The sequence below is a fragment of the Ruditapes philippinarum genome, unplaced genomic scaffold (genome assembly GCF_026571515.1).
Source record: "Ruditapes philippinarum isolate M1 unplaced genomic scaffold, ASM2657151v2 ctg1362_1_1_1_1, whole genome shotgun sequence".
Classification (NCBI taxonomy): domain Eukaryota; kingdom Metazoa; phylum Mollusca; class Bivalvia; order Venerida; family Veneridae; genus Ruditapes; species Ruditapes philippinarum.
In genome coordinates this window covers 864,444-882,113 of record NW_026859423.1, presented here as the reverse complement: position 1 = coordinate 882,113, position 17,670 = coordinate 864,444, and the positions used below count along the sequence as shown (strand labels likewise).

The 17,670-nt window shown below is 33.9% G+C and overlaps 2 protein-coding genes across 3 annotated transcripts; both read right to left on the bottom strand.

Moving 5' to 3' along the window:
- Nucleotides 1-1,891: 1,891 nt before the first annotated feature.
- Nucleotides 1,892-8,538, bottom strand: LOC132756471 (galaxin-like). The gene is made up of 3 exons (XM_060747551.1): nt 8,335-8,538; nt 7,569-7,658; nt 1,892-6,414 (listed from the first exon to the last, which is right to left on the bottom strand). The coding sequence occupies exons 2-3, from the start codon at nt 7,628-7,630 to the stop codon at nt 5,766-5,768; spliced, it is 711 nt and encodes a 236-aa protein (XP_060603534.1). The 5' UTR covers nt 7,631-7,658; nt 8,335-8,538; the 3' UTR covers nt 1,892-5,765.
- Nucleotides 8,539-13,552: 5,014 nt separating this feature from the next.
- On the bottom strand, nt 13,553-17,670 carry LOC132756470 (galaxin-like). 2 transcript variants are annotated; one of them, XM_060747550.1, is made up of 3 exons: nt 17,228-17,670; nt 16,708-17,192; nt 13,553-16,011 (listed from the first exon to the last, which is right to left on the bottom strand). In XM_060747550.1, the coding sequence occupies exon 3, from the start codon at nt 15,566-15,568 to the stop codon at nt 14,327-14,329; it is 1,242 nt and encodes a 413-aa protein (XP_060603533.1). In that variant the 5' UTR covers nt 15,569-16,011; nt 16,708-17,192; nt 17,228-17,670; the 3' UTR covers nt 13,553-14,326. The 2 variants fall into 2 exon arrangements, with proteins under 2 accessions (XP_060603533.1, XP_060603532.1); XM_060747549.1 differs by having other exon boundaries at nt 16,708-17,670.

The following is a 17,670-nucleotide window of genomic DNA, read 5'->3' as shown; positions in this document are numbered from 1 at the left end:
AATATGCACATGTACTTGAGCTACTGATCAATCTTGTGACGTTTCATTGAAATTGCATTAATGGTATGTGGAGTTGTCCGGACAAAAATCATTAAAGGGTCATAACTCTTACAAACAAATAGTTGAACCAGAAATTCACGACGATATATGCAACTAAACTTAGTACAGATGATTTCTATATCGTTTTGATGAAATTACACCAGTAACTTTTTGAGGAGTAGTCCAAACAAGTGTTGTGACAAGCGGACAAACAGAGAGAGAAATAAAAGCATTATTGACGCATAATTAACGTTTAGTAAAACATAAGAAATTACCTGTGTCCGATTTTCCAAAACAACTGAGTAGAAGGACAAATGATGATTTAATTTTAATGATAAGGTGTGGTCTTAATATATGTGCCTTACTTATTATTTAAAGCAATAATACTTGAAATATTACAAACGACAGAGCGTGGCTTGGTAGGCCACGATATGGAGGCGTGCTCCTAAAATTATTTATAAGGTGCGTTTTGGCATATATTTTGTCTAGCAGATATTTACAGGGAATTGTTAGATAATTAAATGATTTGTCTTTTCCAATGAAAAAGCATTGGCCGCAATCTACATGCCCTATCGAAAGCTACGTCCATTCACGATAGTATGCCTGTTTTGTAATAGGGTAAGTATGTTTACATTTTACATTACCTCTTATGAAACGGACGCCGAAAATTTCCATATTATATTATGCAATATCTCTTACAAAGTTAGCATGGCAATCTACAATTTCTTTTGATTTTAAATATAACTTAACACTCTTTTCAGAGATGATCACGTATGATTTAGTTTGATATAATTCATCTACAGCTTTTTATGAAGCTAATTTAAAAGGTATTTGAAACTTTCAATGCAGGTTTATTTAAATATTATCGGCACGTCAATTTTAATTATGTAATTTCTTGTGATATGCTTTCATTAATTTCCATTGCTTCATCTTTCGAGATCTTGTTATTTGATATGAGTAAATTTGATGTTGACGATACATTTTTTTGCTTTTGGTAATTACATAGGTGGTCCATGGCCATGTGGTTAGGGCCGTTGACTTTAAACCACTTGACCTTCACCGCTGTAGATCCAATATCCGCCAGGGACATTGGATTTTTTTTTCATGCTAGGAAGCTCTCGGGATAGCTTAAGATATAATATAGAATTATGAAAGCAATTTATAGAACTGTTTAGCCTGTCATAGTTTTAGCAATATTGATGTTGTCAAACAGATATGAAACTCGTGTACATTTAGTGTATCGGATAATTTGACTTACCTACCAAGCATCGCTAAATTAATCTTTCCGAATATGTTTGCAACACTGCAAACACCCGAGGCCTTAACCGACCACTATATATATAATTAAAACCAGGATTAGTTCCATGAATTAAACTCTTTTACATTATATAATCGTATCCAATTAAGCCAGTATTATCTTATATCCATAAAATGCAACCATTCCTATTGTAACGGACTCATATCGTTTGCGAAAGTTCGAGACAGCACTGCCCGGTTTGGGCTAATTTCTGGAATTGAAGGCATCGGCTTAAAGATGGAAATGCCTTAATTCTGATACTAAAAATACTTGTACCGCGGCACATACGTATTTGTTGTCAGTTCTAAACTCAGAACTTGAAATTTAAATAAAATCGTTTTTCAACGATCAAGTAATACTTTAACAACAATATACCTAGGTAATGCAAATAGATTAACACATTTCAGAGTTCTAAGTCATTACAATAAAATAAAATTTTCTTATAGGGTTAATAATCTTGCAAAATGGAACACTGTAAGATGTACGTGTATATGTTCCTAAAAAAACCTGTCGTGTTTCTGTAAGTGAACTCAATTCATAAAACCAACATCTACGCAGTCGGTAAGCAATTATATTTATAAATAATTGACAAATATGCAAAAATATATTAATATTATTCACATTATATCATTTGCACACATCAATGATCATATACTATATTAGACACTAATTTATAGACATCATAAATTGAGGGTACCTGATAAGTTCAGATATTAAAATTTATATCTCCGTAAAATCTTGACAAAATGTGTAGAAAACTCGTACGTTCTTATGTAAAATAAACTATTCAATTTAAAATGTAATAAGATCTAAATGTAGTGTAAAATATCTTATGGGATGAACTATGGTTAAACAGAACTTAATTATCATAGCTGGAAAGTTAAAATAAAATGACCTATGAAAATTCTTATATTCAGTTCCTGCAAAGTCAAACTTATTTGAGACGTCATTCGGCCGGAAAAGTAATATAATTATTTGATTTACTTATATTGTCATTTTTATATACATATGCACCAACATTTTATCATAGTACCAAAATGTAAAAAGATCTTTAGAATAATGAGAGATTTTTGATCATATCTATTAAAGTATATGATATATTGTAAACGACTTCAAAATTGGCGGTCAAGTAATTATTTCTATGTGAAAAGCCTCTTTATCCTTATAGAATATGGTTAATCGGCTACCTAGTCTTACATGATTTTGAATAAGATGCATGATTAACTGAGAAATGACACGATTTATTGTTCGAGTCGTCGATAAAATCACAAGTACATGTACATAAAAAAACATTAACATACATCAGCATTACACTTCATGACCAATTTTCAATTTCTGGTTTTGTAGCAAAAATTTTTTTACATATTCTTCAAATGGAAAGACAATGTTTTCTTATCTCGTATATAACAAATAGTGAACTGTGCAACTGTCTGTAGTTTACAGAGATTTTATATAGTGGAACTAGGCAAAATTAAATCATGTGTAAACCTGTTATCTTCACCTAAAGGAGAACCGGTTTCAAATTTGGACAAAACGCATCGGTGTAAGAACTATTGCATTTCACTGTCATAAAAAATCTGAATTTTTCAACATATCCATTAGTTGACTTTTAGAAACCAGGAAACAAGATCGTTTTGAAGAAATTTATCTTTTAAAGTTTTAAAAGATCCTTGAAGATCGTTCAGCACGACATTATTGTTGTGCTTGTGGTATTTTTAGTTTCAACTTTTTGGCATTTTCTAGTTGGGTGGTTCCAATATTCCTTCTTGAATAATGTTGAATCACCCTAAGGATATGTTGCCTGCTTTTTAAATTTGTCTTTTGACGCCTTATCTGTGATACGCAGGCTTCATAACCTCAGATCCCCTTTCAAAATTCAATTTTATTTAGTTCCGCCCATTGTTTTCTCGTTTAGGGCACACGCATTTTTTTACTTGGGGACCATATGCCGCTTTTCATGGAATGGCACTAACATGTCACATTGAAGGTTCCATGATAACCGCCATATGAACACATCTGCGGATGTTTCAAAATTCTAAATTTCACCAGTTCATGTTAAATGTTGAATTCTGCTTAAGCCGGTGCTAGGGGGCGTGGACGGTAACTTGCACTTGACAGTACCGTCCATGAACAGGCTCAATCAAACCGAGCCTGCAACATTTTCAATTTTGCCGTGTTGGGCTTTCTTTAGGGATTCTGTATTTATCTATTTTATGATCACATCCGTGTTATTTGTGCCGTGTGGCGGCTGTAAAAAGTCTCCCCGTACATTTAATCAATGATGTTATATTTTCGATCCTTGAAGATCGTTCAGCACGACATTATTGTTGTGCTTGTGGTATTTTTAGTTTCAACTTTTTGGCATTTTCTAGTTGGGTGGTTCCAATATTCCTTCTTGAATAATGTTGAATCACCCTAAGGATATGTTGCCTGCTTTTTAAATTTGTCTTTTGACGCCTTATCTGTGATACGCAGGCTTCATAACCTCAGATCCCCTTTCAAAATTCAATTTTATTTAGTTCCGCCCATTGTTTTCTCGTTTAGGGCACACGCATTTTTTTACTTGGGGACCATATGCCGCTTTTCATGGAATGGCACTAACATGTCACATTGAAGGTTCCATGATAACCGCCATATGAACACATCTGCGGATGTTTCAAAAATTCTAAATTTCACCAGTTCATGTTAAATGTTGAATTCTGCTTAAGCCGGTGCTAGGGGGCGTGGACGGTAACTTGCACTTCCATGAACAGGCTCAATCAAACCGAGCCTGCAACATTTTCAATTTTGCCGTGTTGGGCTTTCTTTAGGGATTCTGTATTTATCTATTCTTTTATTTTTCTTTAAGATGATTTGGATAGTGTTGTGTGACATTGTTCTGGAATAGCCGCATTTCGTATAGTAAAGCTCTTGTGCTGTGTTATTTGATTAAATTTTGGTAACGGGTCTGAAGCCTTTAATGTCTTATATAATACGTTTATGCTCAAATATGATGTTTTAACGTTGGTTATTCGCTCTTTAAAAGTGTGTATATTTTATTATTTTATCGTTTCATCGGGATATAATTAATTAATGTGCAAGGCATTATGATAAACCATTACGGGCAACACTGTCTATATATAAATAAATCACATGGTGTTGGATTCCTGGCACATTAAGACATTGACTGAAGCGTGACGATATTGACTTAATAAACATATTAAGCTTCCGATAACCGGAGCGTAAATCATATTTTGGACAAACAATTCACTTCCGACTGTCCGGAGATGAATCAGCCAAAATAATAAATCAAATAATAGTGGTGTTGGTAGATTTCACTAAAGATCACAGCAAAAAAAATCTGGAAAATTTGTGATCCTTCAAACATGAAATTGCAAACTTGTAAGCCACTTTGAAATTACCATGGATAGCACAGTTGAGCAGCCGCATCGTTCTTGTGCAGGCTATTAGTACAAGATGCCTCCACATTTGCAAGGAACTGGAACTTCAGTACATGCATGAGCAGATGTACAGTGAGAATAACATTAGAAAAGATTTCATGTTCAATCACAACGAAAGTGACCTGCAACGCTCAGGAATCAAACCCCGGTCGTACGATTCACAGTCCAACGCTTTATACCAGTATGTTCAGCTAACCGGGTGACTCTAATGGGCTTTAAACAAAGATTTGGTAATCTTATACTACATGTATTTCCGATTATCCGGAATATATTGTTTTTAATGTTATAGTCAGCCATTTATTTTAAAGTTATCATGCTGCATTTTAAACCATGAAACCATATCCTTATTTCCTATTTATGCCACTAACTTAATGGGCTCAGGTTAAAAGAAACTTACACATATTTTGCTCATGTTGCATTGAGTTTAAAAACTGTTAATATCAAACAGTAAGAATAGTCCATTCATTGATGTCGGGTTTTTTTTCTCATTAAAATGCATTACTTGATATAGGACATTTAGCACAAATGTCCATCACAACACCTCGTAGAGTAAGGATTGTAAGACCTTGTTCCACAACATGCTGTATTCAATCCTCTAGAACTTCTTAGGACGCCGTTACAACAAATCTCAAATTTAGGACTATACGGCCTTGTTCCACAACATGCTGTCCTCGATCCTTTAGAACTGAGAACTCCGTCACATCAAATGTGGTAGGTAGGATTATACGTTCTTGTTCCACAACATGCTCTACTCAATCTTGTATTTCTGAGTACCCCGTTACAACAAATCTGAAATGTAGGATTATACGGCTGTGATTCACAACATGCTTCATTCGGTCCTTTAGAACTGAGGACGCCGTTACAGCAAATTTGAAATGTAGAATTATACGGCCTTGTTCCACAACATGCTCCATTTGATCCTCTAGAACTTAATACGTCACTACAACAAATCTGAAAATAGGATTATACAGTTTTGTTCCACAACATGCTCAATTTGATCCTTTAGAACTTATGACGCCATTACAACAAATATGAAATGAAGGATAATACAGTTTTGTTCCACAACATGCTTCATTTGATCCTTTATATCTTAGAACGTCATTACAACAAATCTGAAGTGTAGGATTATACAGCTTTGTTCCACAACATGCTCCATCCGAACCTTTAAAACTAACGACGCCATTACAACAAATATCGAAGGTAGAATTATACGGTGTTGTTCCACAACATGATCCATTTGATCCTTTAGAACTAAGGACCTCATTACAACAAATATGGCCTGTAGAATTATACGGTGTTGTTCCACAACATGATCCGTTTGATCCTTTAGAACTTAGAACGCCATTACAACAAATCTGGAAGGTAGAATTATACGGTGTTGTTCCACAACATGATCCGTTTGATCCTTTAAAACTAAGGACTTCATTACAACAAATCTGGAAGGTAGAATTATACGGTGTTGTTCCACAACATGCTTCATTTGATCCTTTAGAACTAAGGACGTCATTACAACAAATCTGGAAGGTAGAATTATACGGTGTTGTTCCGCAACATGCTTCATTTGATCCCTTAGAATTGATAACCCCGTTGCAACAACTCTGGAAGGTAGGGTCGTAACTTCGTTGTCCGCATGCAGCTAATATAATAAGAACAAAAATTAGTTTTAAGAATGACAGTTTTAAATTTAGAATTGTTTCTATTTGTTTTCAGATCTCATAGCTTCTCGTTTATACCGTTTACATTCTTTATGATACTGTATATTGTTTGAGAAAAGTTGTTACGGCAATTTTGTCTAAACTTGCAATTGTTAATTCAGATCTCTCTATTTAATAGACAACTTCCCCGCCCCTTTTTCTCATCTACCGCTTCCACCTCCGCCAAATAATATACATGTACAAATAACAACAGACACAAAAATCACGCACGAACACATAAATACACGCACGCACGCACACACACAACACACACACAAAATACAAATAACATAACAAGAGCGATCAGTGATCACATGCATTGCATGACAGTTGCAGCTAGCTTCTATGTAACATGAGACACAAAAATCATTAACAGGCAAAACGCGTACTTTCCTTAAAGGTCATCACTCAGCCGAAAACCAGTCGTGTAAAATGCACACGAGCTACCAATCAATCCTGTAAAGTTTCATGGAAATAGCATAAGTGGTATAAGGGGAGTACTCCTGACAATCTTTGAAAATAGAAATAGGGAAAATATAATTAAACCGAAGACATGCACAACTAGACTTGGTATTAATCATTCCTGAAAAGTTTGGACAAAATTGCACTAGTAGTGTTTGAGAAGTAGTCCAGGCAAGCTTCTGTGTAGCTGGCAACACACAGAAATATTTTGCTACCAATCAATCCTGTAAAGTTTTATTGAAATTGCATTAGTGGAATAAGAGAAGTAGACTGGATAAATATTAGAATAAAAACAGGAAAGAGCCTTAACTCAATAACAAATAAAAGAATAAACCAGAAATGCCGACGATTGCACAACTAGACATTGTAATGATCATGCCTGTAATGATGAAATTCCCCGTGTAGTAGCTGGCAACACGAAAAACACATTTTTTAAAGTCATAACTGTACCAAAATTGCCGATGATATGCACAACTAAACTTAGTACAGATAATTTCTATAATGTTTGGATTAAAATTCCCTGTAGCTTTTGAGGAGTGGACCAAACAAGCGTTGTGACAGACGGACAAACACAGAGAGAAATAAAAGCATTTTTGAGGCATAATGAGCCTTTAGTAAAAAAATAAGAAATATCCTGCGTCCGTGTTTCCAAAACAACTGAGTAGAAGGACAAATGATGAGGCCACAGCGACTATCATCGTGTATTCTTTACGTCTTTTCTTCAGTCTACAATAAACCATTTTTCTTTAAAGACACATTATACCTCAGAAACAAATAATAATTTCCTGCTTATAAAAAGGAAAATATGAATTTTATAAACTTTAAACGGTTGTCTAAAAGAAATGTATGATGTTTTTTTACCTGACAAAGTAGTGATTAATGTGAAATAATTGATCATGAACGAAGCATATTGTAAACAAAGTAGTGTTTTGACTTCTATACACAATACTCATTCACTAAAACAGTTATACTGTACTTATTACCAAACAGCAAAAGATAAAAATGGTGGTTCATGTAATTGGCCAGTAAGTTACTATTTGGATACTATAAAAGGACAACAAAATAAAAAATCTAGAAATAAAAATAAGAGTATTTCTGAGACACAATGGGCCTTTAAAAAGAATAATGACAAAACGCTTGGTTGCGAGTCATTTAAGAAGCACCACCGTAGCATATACGTTGTTTTTTGTTTTGTTTTTCTTAAAAAAAAGAAAATTCTCTAAAATTCTCCTCATATAAGTTTATTTTTGTTGTTATTATAATTAATATCATCATTATTATTATATGTTAACACTATTATTTTTAATATCATTATTATTATCATTATTATTATTATTATTATTATTATTATTATTATTATTGTACATTAACTTGAATTAAGTTATACATTTAAAATACTCACTTGAAATATCCTTACAAATATAATTCCGTCGTAGTTCAGTTCTTTACTTAAATACTTAAAAGTTACACTCTCTGCATACTAAATTTGTCGTTTATATTCAAATGAATTTAATGGACAAAAAACCAACCAATGAAAATATAAACTGGGAGTTAATATTTAGTAAATTGTAAAACAAACTCGTACATTTGAGTAAGAGATGTCTGGAGAAAGGCGAAAAGAAAATGTGAAACATAACAATTTTAATCGCTGCATGAAACGTTTTTAAAATTTTTGATTCAAGGGGAAAAAATACAGACTATTTATAGAAATAGCTTACAAATTACAAATAAATAAACATTTCGAACTTATTGCGCTTGTGTATTAGTGCTTTACCATAGTTATAATCTTTTTTTTTTCAATTCTGTTGTTAACAAGACATCCCTCCGGAAACCTAACTTCATTCGAATCACGCCTTTGCAAATAGTTCCAATGGACTGTACTTTCAACGAAAAAACTGTGCGTATGTGATTATCTGTCCAATTCACCAGTTTAATTTAATCATCCGAGAGGCATTATGTGTTCATTTTTGTTCTCAGTTATGTAGACAGACATCTATCTTTTCGGCATTTACGGTATCAGACTCGTATAAGTCGTTTAATTTTAAGTATACGGTGTGGTCTTAATATATGTGCCTTACTTATTATTTAAAGCAATATTACTTGAAATATTACAAACGACAGAGCGTGGCTTGGTAGGCCACGATATGGAGGCGTGCTCCTAAAATTATTTATAAGGTGCGTTTTGGCATATATTTTGTCTAGCAGATATTTACAGGGAATTGTTAGATAATTAAATGATTTGTCTTTTCCAATGAAATAGCATTGGCAACACCCTACATAACCTATCAAATGCTACGCCCATTCACGATAGTGTGCCTGTTTTGTAGTTAGTTACATGTTTACATAACTTCTTATGAAACAGACTCAATCTAACCTAGCCGGCAATTTCTATAATATATTAATGCAACATCTCTTACAAAGTTAGCATGGCAATCTACAATTTCGTTTGATTTGAAATATAACTTACTACTCTTTTCAGAGATGATCACGTATGATTTAGCTTGATATAATTCATCTACAGCTTTTTATGAAGCTAATTTAAAAGATATTTGAAACCTTTCAATGGAGGTTTATTTAAATATTCTCGGCACGTCAATTTTAATTATGTAATTTCTTGTGATATGCATTCATTAATTTTCATTGCTTCATCTTTCGAGATCTTGTTATTTGGTATGAGTAAATTTTATGCGTGGAAGCTCTCCGAATAGCTCAAAGTATAAAATAGAATTATGAATGCAATTTATAGAACTATTCAGCATAGCAACAAATGGCATTGGTTTTTTTTACAAGAATAATGATATAGTGATATAAATTTTGTCAAACAGATATGAAACTCCATTTAGCCGGATAATTTGACTTAACTTAAATATTGTTAAAACAAAGCACCGCTAAATTTATCTTTCCGAATATGTTTTTCCGACTATCGCAAAACTACAAACATCCGAGGCCTAAACCGACCACCATATATATAATTGCAACCAGGATTCGTTCCATGAATTAAACTCTGTTACATTATATCATCGTACCCAATTAAGCCAGTATTATTTTATATCCATAAAATGCAACCATTCCTATTGTAACGGACTCAAATCGTTTGCGAATGTTCGAGACGGCACTGCCTGGCTTGGACTAATATCTGGAATTTATGCCATCGGCTATAGGACGGAAATGCTACTAAAATACTTGTACCCTGGCACATACGTAATTGTTGCCAGTTCTAAAATTTGAATAAAATCGTTTTTCAACGATCAAGTTTTCTTGAAAGAAAGTTTATACTTGAACAACAATATACCTAGGTAATGCAAATAGATTAACAACTTTCAGAGGTTTAAGTTTTCCATAGTAATGTTAGCAAAGCTTGCATAACAATGACATAAACATTTCTTATAGGGTTAATAATCTTGCAAAATATAACATGTAAGATATCTGTGGTCCTAGACCTGTGAACATGGCGTGTTTCGTTAAGTGAACTCAATTTATAATCAAAGCACAGATGGCGCTGAATTTGTTTGGGTCTCAGAATGTCAGAAAGGTGAAGGTTGTTAGATTATAAACCAATTTGTTTTTGTATAGTGCCACCAATGCTTTCCAGTGTTTTAACTATAGTAAATTGGCTATAAGACTAATTGCAACACTGATGTTTAATTCAATGTTTATTTGACTTAAACAATTTAAAAAAAATGAGATGCCTTAACTTGGATTTGAACTTTAGACCTGTCGCTTCCTAAGCGAGCGTGCAAACCCCTCGGCCATAAGTTATATGTTAACGGCCTGAAGAAAACCATATCATTCTAATTTAAGGTTTGTAACCCTTATTCTTTCGAAGCTAACTGTTGTTTTAACACAGCTGTAAATAATCATGGAGCTTACTATAAGCATGTATATCTACAAAGAATAAAACAATATTAGAAACCTTCCACCATTCGGGAACTATTTTGCTTAAAATTAATGCGCCTGTCATATGACAATCCAATCTCCACGCAGTGATCTCCCCTTAATTCTTCGGCGATGATATGCACTAAACTTAGTACAGATAATTTCTGCCAAGGGAGGTAATCACTTTACGCAATGATCTCCCCGGAATTTTTAGGCGTTAGTGTACATATAAAGGGAAGTAATCGCTTCAAAAAAAAGCAGACTACTTTCGGCATTTGCAATTAACAGCATCAGGGTCTGAAATTTCGCTACCATTATTTGTTTGGTCTGACGATCCAAACAAATAAAAACCAACATCTATACAGTCGGTAAGCAATTATATTTATAAATACTTGATAAATATGCAAAAATATATGAAATTGTATCATAGTTTGGGGACCTTTCTGTTGAAAATGTGTCAGAGTTAAATCGTATACATATACATGCACAGTGCGTTAACTGGAGTGCGGGTATTAGTTACCCGCACTCCAGAGCATGCCCATTGATTGGCTCATTTTTGCTGGGGTTTACATATTGTGACGGCAGAGAAAGGGAAAGCGACAGAAATATCATATTCTGATGTTCGTTCATTGGTTCATTTTTGCCGGGGTTTCATATTGTGACAACAGGGAACGTGTTTTTATGTTTGACTATGATACAAAAGAGAAAGAACACCAAAACACTCGGTTATCTGATTAATACTCGGGGGCTACGCCCCATCGTACAAATCAGATAACCTCGTGTTTCGGTGCTCTTTCTATTACATAATTAACATTTTATCAGATGAACACACAAATAATCATATATTATATTAGATACTTATTAATAGACATCATAATCTGAGGTCCGGATATCATTCTCCATATTTGGACAAACATTATAACTCAGTAAAATCTGGAAAAAAATGTGTAAAAAACTTGGTAATTTCTTATGTAAAATAAGCTGTTCACTTTAAAATGTAATAATATCTCTCTCTAAAGGTAGCGTAAATATCTTGTGGGATGAAGTATGGTTAAACAGAACTTAAATATCGGAGCAAGTTAGCTGGAAAGTTAAAAAAAATGACCCGAAAATTCTTCTTATATTCAGTTCTTTCAAAGTGAAACTTATTTTCGGCGGTATTCGGCCAGGAAGAAATATAAACATCTTATTTACGTAAATTGTCAGACTCTTTTATACAAATGCAGCAAAATTTTATTGTTACACCAATATGTAAAATATTTTTAGAATTATGAGAGATTTTTATGATATCTAAGTATATGATATATTGTGAACGACTCAAAAATGGTGGTCAGGGGAGGTAATTATTTCTATGTGAAAAACATCTTTATCCTTATAAAATAGATTATGTTATATATGTCTTAAATGATTTTGACTAAGACGAATGATTTACTGCGGAATGACACGATTTATTTTGCGAGCCGTCAAAAAAGGAAGAAAAAAACACACACAAGTAAAAAACAATCACATACATCAGCTTTATACTTCATAACCAATTTTAAATTTTTATTATCATTTTCATCAAATGGTCTTATCTCCGTATACAAGTAGTGGACTGTGCAACTGTCTATAGTTTACTGAGATTTAATATAGTGAAAATAGGCTAAATTTAAATCATGCGTATACACTTTGTCTCCACCTAAAGGGGAACTGTTTTGCATTTGGACAAAACATCGGTGTAAGTACTGTTGCATTACCATGTCATAAAGCATCTGAATTTTCAAAATATCCATTTGTTGACTTTAAGAAACTAGGAAACAAGATCGTTTTGAAGAAATTTATCTATAAAATATTATTATGTTTCTTTTGAGATGATTTGGATAGCGTTGTACGAATGGCCGCATTTCGTATAGTAAAGCGAGATCACACACGTGCTGTGTTATTTTTATTAGATTTGGTAACGGGTCTTTAATGTTTATGCTCAAATATGATGTTTTATTGTTGGTCATTTGCTTTTTAAAAATCTATATATCGTCTAATCGGGACTTAATTAAATAATGTTCAAGGCATTGTGATAAACCATAACGAGCAACACTATATATAACGATATTGACTGAAGCGTAACGAGTACTTCTTGTACGGACGTAATGGTAACACTTCCCTTTTAATTACAACAATTGCGCAGATCTAATCATACCATTTTTTCGGCTCTTCTAATCTGAAACGTAGAATTATACGGCCGTGATCCACAACATGCTCCATTCAATCCTTTAGAACTTAGGACGCCATTACAACAAATAACAAACGTAGAATTATACGGCCGTGATACACAACATGCTCCATTCAATCCTTTAGAACTTAGGACGCCATTACAACAATTAACAAAGGTAGGAAAATACGGCCTTGTTCCACAACATGCTCTATTCGATCCTTTAGAACTTAGGACGCCAATACAACAAATAACATAGGTAGGAAAATACGGCCTTGTTTCACAACATGCTCTATTCGATCCTTTAAAACTGAGGGCGACGGAACAACAACTATAGAAGGAAATATTATAAGTCGTTTTTCACAACAAATCTGGAATGTAGGACTATACGGCCTTGTTACGCAACATGCACTATTTGATCCTTTTGAACTGATCACCTCGTTACAACAAATCTGGAAGGTAGGGTTGTAACTTCGTTGACCGCTTATATAATAAAATCAAAGATCTATTCTAAGAATGACAGTTTTAAATTTAAAATAAATAAATTGATAAAAAGTATTACTCATGAAGATTTATTATATATTACGTACAAAATTGATACTTTACACATTTATTCCCCAAACAAAAATGACATAAGTATATATACATTTGAAGTATATTTATCATCCTACTTTATTCACGTTATGGTACAAAATCATTTCGGCTGAATGATATTTATTTTTGGGCTTTCATTTCGTTATATTCAGGACAGTCAACTATTTGGAGATTTTGTTTTCAAAAATATTTTCAAAAACTGGGTGAGTATTCAACAGTCTTAAAATAAACCATTTCAATATTTTCTTCTTTTAATCATGTTTCTTTTGCCTGTTGTGTTATTTACATTAAATTCAAAGACGAAGTTGAAGTTTAAAATTGACCATTATCGTGGAGTATGATATGAACGGTGTCGATAGACAAAAGGAATATATGTGAAAATATTGAATTGGAATAAAAGATGATTTTGGGAGTAAGTGTGTGATTTTGTCAACGACAAATTAAAATTATGTGTTAAGATTGGCAACTATACAATTTCTTTAGATTTTAAGGCGTTTGGAGCTCCACACCCTGTGTTTTATTATACCGAACCAACATTTTTATATAATAAATCATTTTAAGATTGTAAATATTGTATATACGCCACTAACTTAATTAATGTGCTCCGGTAAATATAAACTTACACATATTTTGCTCATGTTACAATGAATTTTAAAACTGATAATATCAAGCAGTAAGAATAGTCCCTTCATTTCTGTCAATTTTGCATAAAAAGGCTTTACTTGTTATAAGACATTTAGCACAATTGTCCATAACAACACCTCTTAAAGGTAGGATTGTAAGGTCTTGTTCCACAGCATGCTGTATTTGATCCTTTAGAACAGATAACCCCATTACAACAAATCTTGAATGTAGGATTATACGATTTTGCTCCACAACATGCTCCATTCGAACCTTTAGAACTTATAACCCCGTTACAGCAAATCTGGAATGTAGGATTATACGTTTTTGCCCCACAACATGCTCCATTCGATCCTCTAGAACTGATAACCCCGTTACAGCAAATCTGGAATGTAGGATTATACGCTCTTGTACGACAGCATGCTCCACTCGATCCTCTAGAACTGATAACCCCGTTACAGCAAATCTGGAATGTAGGACTGTACGCTCTTGTTACACAACATGCTCTATTCGATCCTCTAGAACTGATAACCCCGTTACAGCAAATCTGGAATGTAGGATTATACGTTCTTGTACCACAGCATGCTCCATTCGATCCTCTAGAACTGATAACCCCGTTACAGCAAATCTGGAATGCAGCATTGTACGATCTTGTCCCACAACATGCACTATTCAATCCTTTAGAACTAAGGACGCCATTACAACAACTCTGGATTGTAGGATTATACGCTCTTGTTCCACAACATGCTCTATTTGATCCTCTAGAACTAATAACCCCTTTACAACAAATCTGGAATGTAGGATTGTACGATCTTGTCCCACAACATGCACTATTCGGTCCTTTAGAACTAAGGACGCCATTACAACAACTCTCGATTGTAGGATTATACGCTCTTGTTCCACAACATGCTCTATTCGATCCTCTAGAACTGATAACCCCGTTACAACAAATCTGGAATGTAGGATTGTACGATCTTGTCCCACAACATGCACTATTCGGTCCTTTAGAACTAAGGACGCCATTACAACAACTCTCGATTGTAGGATTATATGCTCTTGTTCCACAACATGCTCTATTCGATCCTCCAGAACTGATAACCCCGTTACAGCAAATTTGAAATGTAGGATTGTACGCTCTTGTTCCACAACATGCTCTATTCGATCCTCTAGAACTGATAACCCCGTTACAGCAAATCTGGAATGTAGGATTATACGCTCTTGTACGACAGCATGCTCCATTCGATCCTCTAGAACTGATAATCCCGTTACAGCAAATCTGGAATGTAGGACTGTACGCTCTTGTTACACAACATGCTCTATCCGATCCTCTAGAACTGATAACCCCGTTACAACACATCTGGAATGTGGGATTATAAGTTCTTGTCCCACAACATGCTCCATTCGATCATCTAGAACTGATAACCCCGTTACAGCAAATCTGGAATGCAGCATTGTACGATCTTGTCCCACAACATGCACTATTCGATCCTTTAGAACTAAGGACGCCATTACAACAACTCTGGATTGTAGGATTATACGCTTTTGTTCCACAACATGCTGTATTCGATCCTCTAGAACGGATAACCCTATTACAACAAATTTGAAATGTAGGATTATACGCTCTTGTTCCACAACATGCTGTATTCGATCCTCTAGAACGGATCACCCCGTTACAACAAATTTGAAATGTAGGACTGTACGCTCTTGTTCCACAACATGCTCTATTCGATCCTCTAGAAGTAAGGACGCCATTACAACAAATATGATATGTAGGGTTGTAGCTTCGTTGACCGCATGTTGCTAATAAAATAATTTAAAACAAAGATTCATTTTGATAATGACAATTTTAAATTTAGAATCTTTACTTATCCTAGGATCTCATAGCTTTCCGTTTGAAATTGCATAAGGACTTTATGATACTGCACATCGTTTCAGAGATGTTGATACTTTACTAAACTCTTAACTAGAAATACAGATATCACCTTTTAAAAGAAAGCTTCGAAGCCCTCTCTCGCACTTCCTTCCTCCCTTCCTCCTGTCTCCCCCAAGAAAAAGGGAATGTTAAACACGGAAAAATACGATTAAAATTATGTTGAATGTTTCAGACATTCAGTTCGTTTTTTAAATTTTAAACAGGGAAGCATGTATATGTTCAAAACGTTTTATGTTAAAAGAACATTTTGAAAGATATTTTTCTTTTTTTATCATTTTTGTTTTAGGCTTTACTTACAAAATATTATCGCTGAAATGCAAAATTTTAGGATGTTTTTTCCATTTTGTGTCAGCAGGGTCTTTCAAATAGACCCTGGTGTCAGATATAAACATCTAAATACACAAATAAGAGTGTGCTTAATTGTACTTCAACCATTCCCCACCAATCAAGTAGTTACGTAATTGATCTATTTTAACATACGTATGTACGCAATCGAGTCTCTTCTTATTAGACAAAAGACAAACTTTGCTTTCCTAATCAGAATTGATGAAATAAGAAATTACCTGCGTCCGATATTTCAAAACGTCTGAGTAGAAGGAGAAATAATGCGGTAACAGCTATTATCATCGTGTAAATTCTACCTGTCTGTTGTTCCATCTACAATAAATGAGCCGCGTCACGACAAAACAAACACAGTGCGTTTGCGACCAGCATGAATCCAGACCAGCATGCGCATCCGCTGTTCGATTACCAACTCTATTACAAGTAGAGAAACTGATAGCGAACAGCATGGATCCTGATCAGACTTTGCGGATGCGCAAATTGGTCTGGATCCATGCTGGTCGCAAACGCATTACGTTGGTTTTGTCATGGTGCGGCTCAAATCATTTCTCGTTTAAGGCACATTATGGAACAACAAGGGCAAACATGACATTTTTAATCTTAAAATGGTGGGTTTAGAAAAATGCAAAATGTATGTTACCTACAAAAGTAATGATTAATGTGAAATAATTCGTCATAAAAGAAGCATATTGTAATCAAATTAATACTTTGACATCCATACAAAATACTTATTTACTATACATGTACTCTCTACCAAAAAGCAACAGCTGAAAAAAGATAATTTGCCAATGAGTAGTTTAGGATATTATAAAGGTACACCAAAATTAAAAAGCTTTAATTTGAAAAATAAAATAAAACATTGTTGAGTTATAATTGGCCTTTAAACAGTATAATGTTAAATCGCTCGGCTGCGTGTAATTTTAGAAGCACCACCGTAGCTTGTAATTAAAAATGAAAAGATTTCTAAAATTTTATGTTTGCTATAAGTTAATTATTAATGATACCATGATTTATAAACATTCTTATTTTTGTTATTGTTATAATTACTACTCAGGTGCCCGTTTGAGCCTGAAATGATGTACAGAGGAGCACCTGAGGTCTTCCTCCATCAGTAACCATAATGACATATCTTGTGTTGGTGCGACGTTAAAGCATTATTATTATTATTATTATTATTATTATTA